General features: G+C 43.2%; 1 protein-coding gene across 4 annotated transcripts; it reads right to left on the bottom strand.

The window, feature by feature from the left end:
* Positions 1 to 1,274: 1,274 nt before the first annotated feature.
* Pramel6 (PRAME like 6) lies at positions 1,275 to 5,575 on the bottom strand. 4 transcript variants are annotated; one of them, NM_001356544.1, is made up of 5 exons: positions 5,511 to 5,575; positions 5,003 to 5,240; positions 3,396 to 3,709; positions 2,372 to 2,959; positions 1,275 to 1,939 (listed from the first exon to the last, which is right to left on the bottom strand). In NM_001356544.1, exons 3-5 carry the CDS (start codon positions 3,680 to 3,682, stop codon positions 1,357 to 1,359), a joined length of 1,458 nt encoding a protein of 485 aa, NP_001343473.1. In that variant the 5' UTR covers positions 3,683 to 3,709; positions 5,003 to 5,240; positions 5,511 to 5,575; the 3' UTR covers positions 1,275 to 1,356. The 4 variants fall into 4 exon arrangements, with proteins under 4 accessions (NP_001343473.1, NP_001343474.1, NP_001343475.1 ...); NM_001356545.1 differs by having other exon boundaries at positions 5,003 to 5,066; NM_001356546.1 differs by lacking the exon at positions 5,003 to 5,240.
* Between the last annotated feature and the right edge of the window lie 1,380 nt (positions 5,576 to 6,955).

Raw genomic sequence — 6,955 nt, 5'->3', positions numbered from 1 at the left:
CCTTGGTTTTGTGAAGATCATATGCCCCAATACAGGGTAATGCCAGGACCAAAAAACAGGAGTGGGTTGGTTGGGGAGCAGGGCCAGGGGAGGGTATAGGGGGCTTTGGGGATAGCATTTGAAATGTAAATGAAGAAAATATCTAATAAAAAATGCCTTAAAACAACCCACTCAGCTTTCTGGATAAATCTCCTGCATTGAGGAAACACCCAAGAACAATTAACTCTCCTGATTCTCTTAGTGCTTCTCTGAGTACAATGACCTCTGTGCCCTCCTTCAGGTTTCCAGGGTCCAACTGTCACTTTACAGCTACCATTCTAGGAAAACCTTAACTGGAACTTCAGGGAACAATAATTACAAGCATACAATAATTGCATCTTTGGTATGAAATAATCATTCAAAAATGTACCCCCAGAACTCGTGTCTCAAGCTGCATATGTATCAGAAGATGGCCTAGTCGGCCATCACTGGGAAGAGAGGCCCCTTGGTCTTGCAAACTTTATATGCCTCAGTACAGGGGAATGCCAGGGCCAAGAAGTGGGAGTGGTTGGGTAGGGGAGTGGGGGGGCAGGTATGGGGGACTTTTGGGATAGCATTTGAAATGTAAGTGAAGAAAATATCTAAAATAACAAAAACAAAAAACAAAACAACAATACAAAAACAAAAAACAAACAAAAAATGCATAATTGTCTTTCTGACTCTCCCTGGGCCTTCATTCCATTATTTTCCTTTTCAGTCTCAGTCCCTGGATATCTGAACCCACTGCACATCAAGTTCTTTCATATATACATACATATATATATATATATATATATATTGATTTTTCGATACAGAGTTTCTCTGTAACCCTGGCTGTCCTGGAACTCACTTTGTAGACCAGGCTGGCCTCAAACTCTGAAATCCTGCCTCTGCCTCCCAAATGCTGGGATTAAAGGCATGTGCCACCATGTCTGGCTCTTTCCAATTTAAAGCCAATAGATGGCTGTGAGCATCCAGTTCTGTATTTGCCAGGCACTGGCATAGCCTCACAAGAGAGAGCTATGTCAGGGTCCTGTCAGCAAAATCTTGCTGGCATATGAAAAGTGTCTGGGTTTGGTGGTTGTATATGGGATGGATCCCCAGTTGGGGCAGTCCTCTGGGTCTCTTTGAGGATGCCACAACCTGCACAACTTTAAGACTGACCTTATTAGGATGGTAGAGAAAGAAACAGGTATTGAAACACTGGGAACAAGTGGGCTGTGTGGTCTGATGGAGATGCACTGGTATCCCAAAAGCTCAGAATATTTATTACATGCAAATAAGGACATCCACATACATAGTGCTCAATTCTTGGTACCAGAAGCAACCTTATTCTACTTACTGACAAATGCACTGACAAAGGCAATCTGTAGCCTCCAGGTTATAATAATAATGACAGGAATGTAAACACTTCAAGCAGGTTTGTGTAGTAAAAGAGACTTTCTTGGGCTGCCTTTTGGCCTTAAGTATGTTCAGCAGTTCTGGACAAAGTTTCTTAAATCTGTCTTTAAGTATCTTGTAATCCTCATAGCATTCCTGAGGGGCAGGGTACAGCTCCTGGGTCAGCTGGCTCAGTTTGGCTGTGTGACAAAGAAGGGTCTTCAGGACACGCAGGGAGATATCATTATGACAGAAGCTGACTTTAAGGAGCTGGGAGCATTTGCTCAGAGCAGGCATGAGGGCTTTGAAATGAGGGTCTGTCATTCCACACCTCTCCAGTTCCAGAATTTGCAGGGTACTTGTGACTTTCTCAAGGATGAGCCCTGGAATCTCATAGCCTACATCAGATAGAAACAGAGCATTCAGGTTCAGATGCTTGAGCTTACAAATATTCGGACAATTTGGCAGGCACTCGAAGTCTGACTGTAAGAGCCTAGGGCAGTCCGTAATTGACAAGGTCTTCAAAGGGGTCTTCAGGCAGCTAGGGAGAGAGCAAGAAGATTATTTTTGCAAAATGGTATTGAAATCAGGGCAGGTAACACTTGTCCCAAATTTAGTCTGTCCATATGATGGGTTCAGCTTTATCCTAGGGGTGTCCCTAAGAAGCCCTTGATCTGTTCCCTACCACAACTTTGTCCACTTCCCCATCTTCAAACCAAATGTCATACACATTTCCCATCATCTATATTCAATCCCTTTCTGCACTCAAACTAACCTTTTGCACATGAGCAATTAGAAGCATGCTGGTACATGGTCACTTATATCTGAGCTTAGAACTCATATGTTCAGATATGCTATGTTTGTCTCTAACACCTCTAGGTTTACAGTGGTCAGACCATCAAGGTCTTACTAACAACTTCTAAGGAAAAGAGATATGTTTTCTATGGTCTGGAGAATGTTCATCTCCCCTTACCCAAGCCACTTGTCAAGGGAGTCTTCTAGAAGGTAGATATCATTCAAATAGAGATTCTGGAGACTGCCAAAGTTGGAGAGCAGAGAAGGCAACGTGCTTTGCCACTCGTCTTCCTGGTCTTCTTCACAAGCAGTAAATCTGAAGGGCTTCAATCCCTCTAACATGAGTGTGTGAAGATTATTCATTCCCTCCAGGTAAGGATCAAGTTCTTCCAGGACTTCAGGCCACCACTGACTCAGCTGTAGCTCCAGGATACAGTTTAAATCCACCAATTTAAAGATCTCTATGACATTAGAGACTGGTGAGGCACAACTGTTCAGCTTCCTACAGCATAGATGAATGGAAGATTTTCTCTCCTGGATCCACTGCATCAAGTATATGGTCCATTCATCGAAACTCTCCTGCGTGAGTTCAAAGTCGGTCACCACCATAAAAGGTATCTCCCTTCTAGGGTTAGGGCAGGTCTCCACTGGCTGCTTCTGTGCCACGATCTGTGCTGGGCAGTTATCTTCATGGGATCCAGTCTGTATGCTCCAGAAGTCATGGTGCACATTCCTCCTCAAATCAAGGACTCTGAGTTTGCACCTACTGTAGATGAAAAGGGTAGAATTCTCAGATGATAAGACATACCACCTTATAGTCCATTTCTGGTCTGCATCTCCTACTTCACTTATCCCTTTCGATGTCTTTTTCCCTATGCCTAGTATTAAGCTTTGGGTCTCATGTTCAGTTTAAAAGGAATAAGCTGCAATGCTACATCTGTCTTCCCTTCATTCAATTCCATTTAATCCCAGCCTCATCCCACTTCTGCCTGTGTGATAAACAGGGACAGATTTATTCCTCAGTAGCTGTGTCCTCCACATTTCTCATCATTTGCCCCAATGGCTGAGGCCGAGCCCAAGATTCTACATCCCTTTAGAGGCTGATGCTCTCAGAAGCCTCTGATCCACCTTTGGAAAAATACTCTGTCCCCAGATCCTTCTCTGCACACACAGAGCCTTCCTCCCTAGCTGGTTTTGCTTACCTGGAATGAACCTTCCCTGTTACCAGGACATTCAACCCATCAAGCACTGCTTTCAAAGTCTCCAGATGTGGGTCCTCTATTAGGGTTCCTACAGGAAGGCATGGGAAGGGCCAGGCAGACACCATTGCAATCAGGACCTTTGTATGCCTATCAGTGAAGGCTACCTTGAACATCTCTGGGAATAGATGAATGGGCAGTTCCTCCAGAGCAGAAATGGCTAAAGCTTCCTCCTTCAGTAGATTGTCTCTTGCCCACTGAAAGAGGGTGGGTAGGGAGTCAACACTCATTGTGACTGATTTTCAGGAAAAATGATCCTGGAAAGCATAAAAGCAAAGACACCATTCAGAAAACACAAAGACTTCTCTGGGCAATAAATATCAGTGCTGTGATGGTAGAGGTTGCAGGTTATGCATTTTGATCACTGGATGTTAGTTTTGAAGTCATACTTCTCTCTGCTGTGTGAAGCCTCTCCAAAGTGTGCTCTTTCCCAAATACACACATCCAATTCCTACCATAGCTCAGATGAATGCACCAGACTGAGAAGGGGTCATCAAAGAAGCCCACTTGATGATAAATGTTCAAGTGTTGAGCACTGGGGTGTTCAACACCCCAGGCCCTGGAGAGACAAATGGAGATGCAAATACTCAGTTCCCAACCTTCCCACAGTCTGCATCCTCTCAGCTGACCCTGCCTGGAACATAGGGAATCTGTGAAATAGGCATGATTAGTTATTGACTTCAATTGTTGTTTGTCACATGTACTGGCATTTCAATCTCAATCAAGAAGGTAAGTGGGCTGCAAGCTTGTCCTCTTCAAGCTACAGAGGAGATAGGATGGTAAAGAGTCACTAAACAAAGTCTGCAAACCTTCATTAGTCATTGCCAAGGTCTGTAACTGTGTATAAAGGGTCCTCAAAGACAGGACTATGAGATGGAGTTGATAGTTTACATGTTAAAGTCGGGAAACTTACAAGCTCAAATGTCATGATAGGCTACTTCTAGAGCTCTAGAACACCCTACCTAAGCTCTCCAAAAACAAATGGAAGACCAGAAAAGAAAGAAATTTGAAATTAAGTATAAAATGATGGTTCACACTTTTAATTTAAACACTAACACAAGGGAAGCCGACTGCATCATGCAGTTTGAGGATATCCTGGTCTCCACAAAGAGACTATGCCTCCATCACCAGATATAGTGTCTGAGAACTTGTCATCCTGAATCTTGCTCTGTAGATCACTCTGCCTCTTGACCATCCATACCAGGCTTAAATTGGTCTAAATATCAGCACAAGTTGGGTGCTGTGTGGCACAAGCCATTATTTCTTTTGATCCCACACTCAAACCAGAATGTCTATGAGTTTGTCTTAGTCAGGGTTTCTATTCCTGGACAGAAAAAAAAAACAAGAACAAAAACATAGGCGGGCATGGTGACGCACACCTTTAATCCAAGTTCTTGGGAGGCAGAGACAGGTGGACTTCTGAGTTCAAGGCCAGCTTGGTCTACAGAGTGAGTTCCAGGACAGCCAGGGCTACACAGAGAAACCCTGTCTCAAAACCTTCACCTAGTAAACCCAGAAAAGATCAGTAGTCAAGACATTTGAATACTCACCTCTCAAACTCCCCTCAGAATTTCCTTCCTGGAGTTCAATGCCACCTTGATATACAGAGTGGGACTGTCGCAAAAATAAACACAAACTACAAATCAAAAATTGACTTGTGTGCTGGAGAGATGACTCAGCATTTAAGAACACTGGCTGGTCTTCCAGAGGTCCTGAGTTCAATTCCTAGCAATCACATGGTGACTCACAACCATCTATAATAGGATCCGATGCCCTCCTCTGGTGTGTCTGAGGAGAACAACAGTGTACTCACATATACAAAATAAATAAAACCTTTTTGTAAAAATGACCTGCTATAAGCAATACACACTGGTCTGATGGTTAGCTCACCCAAGGGTTGCTGAGGCAGCAGAGGCTCTGTGAATTATGTCCTTATCTTCAAAAAAGTAATCAGTTAACTAAAAATATATACAAATGACACACTGAGATGAACTTAAAGCTAGATTCTGCTCAGTGAAATTAGATCGAGTGCCCCCTATGAAGCTAAAGAACTTTTACCTGATTTGAACACGGTAAAAATCTCTAGATCCCAGCATCGATAAGTGGTGACTCCAAGTGGCTTTAGACTCCAAAAGCCTGAGGCTCTGGCTTTTCTAACCTTTCCTCTGAAACGCCCCCTTTGTAGCTACACCCTCTCAACCAATATCTGCAGTCTGATTTAATAGTTGAATCACAACACACATTCTCATTTGGTGTCAGGGTGGATTGGATGAGATCTCAACGCAGGAAAAGGACAAATAGCTATGAACTCCATTCATTGACACAACTGGTAAATGCTGACTTGTTAGTTAAGGCTTTATGGGCTTGATTTTATTTTGTTTTTTAATGTTTTGAAGTGGGGTTTCACGGTGTACCTAAGGTTAGCTTGAACTCAGTATGTTGCCCATACTAGGCGCCAACTCTCAAAAACCCTCCTGCCTCAGCCTTCCCTATGATATGGTATGAGCTGCCACATCTAAGTGAGTTTTATTATTATGTGAACAGCATAGTTCTGAGAGTGAGTCAGCTTAGGGTTTTACAGGCCTATTCCTCATGATTGACCTGAAATATAGAGCAGAGCATGTCAGGGTCAGAGGACCTTTGGCATGATCTCCATTATAAGTCTCTTCTAGAGGTTTAGACCTGTGCTGGATGCTATGGCATGCAAAGGATGAGGATGTTGTGAGGGCATTCATCTTGTGACATTGATGCTGAGGATACACACATTGTTACAGGAGGCAGGAAGATAATCAGGAGTTTGAGTCTAGCCTGTGCTACACAGCTTGGTTGGGAATCAGGTCCCAACCAACAATACTGAGACCTGTGGTCCAGTGTCAGAGAACAGCTTAGCAGTGAGACTTGAAGGATCAGGCAGTTTACACCATGATTCTTCATCTTCTGTTCTCAAAACCTCCATCCTACTAACTGCAGCTAGGAGAGCCCTTGCAATCATCCGCCAGATTAGGTTCACCATGTCCCACCCAATTCCAACCATTGCTCCAAAACAAATGTTAAAGTTTTTAAATAGGGCTGGAGAGATGGCTCAGTGGTTAAGAGTACAGACTGCTCTTCCGACCTGAGATTAAATCCCAGCAACCACATGGTGGCTCACAACCATCTGAAATGAGATCTGACACCCTCTTCTAGAATGTCTGAAGGCAGCTGCAGTGGACTAACATATAATAAATAAACAAATCTTAAATTGTTTTAAATAAAAATTGAAAACAGACACTGGGGTAATGGCACCATGGATAATAGAAGAGGACCACAGACCTTAATAGAGCCCAGACCTTAGCACAACTGACTCCATGGTGGATGTACCATTCATGCCATAAAACTTAGCAGGTAGAAAATACCACAAGCCAACACCAAAACAAAACTTAGTCCATTATAGCCATACATCTAGGAAAGTCACTAAATGTACTAACCTTGCGTTTGACTTCTATTATTCATGTTCTGGCTAA

The sequence above is a fragment of the Mus musculus genome, chromosome 2 (assembly GCF_000001635.26).
Source record: "Mus musculus strain C57BL/6J chromosome 2, GRCm38.p6 C57BL/6J".
Lineage (NCBI taxonomy): Eukaryota > Metazoa > Chordata > Mammalia > Rodentia > Muridae > Mus > Mus musculus.
Note: the sequence above shows the minus strand (reverse complement) of the source record. Positions and strands in the feature narration are given on the sequence as shown.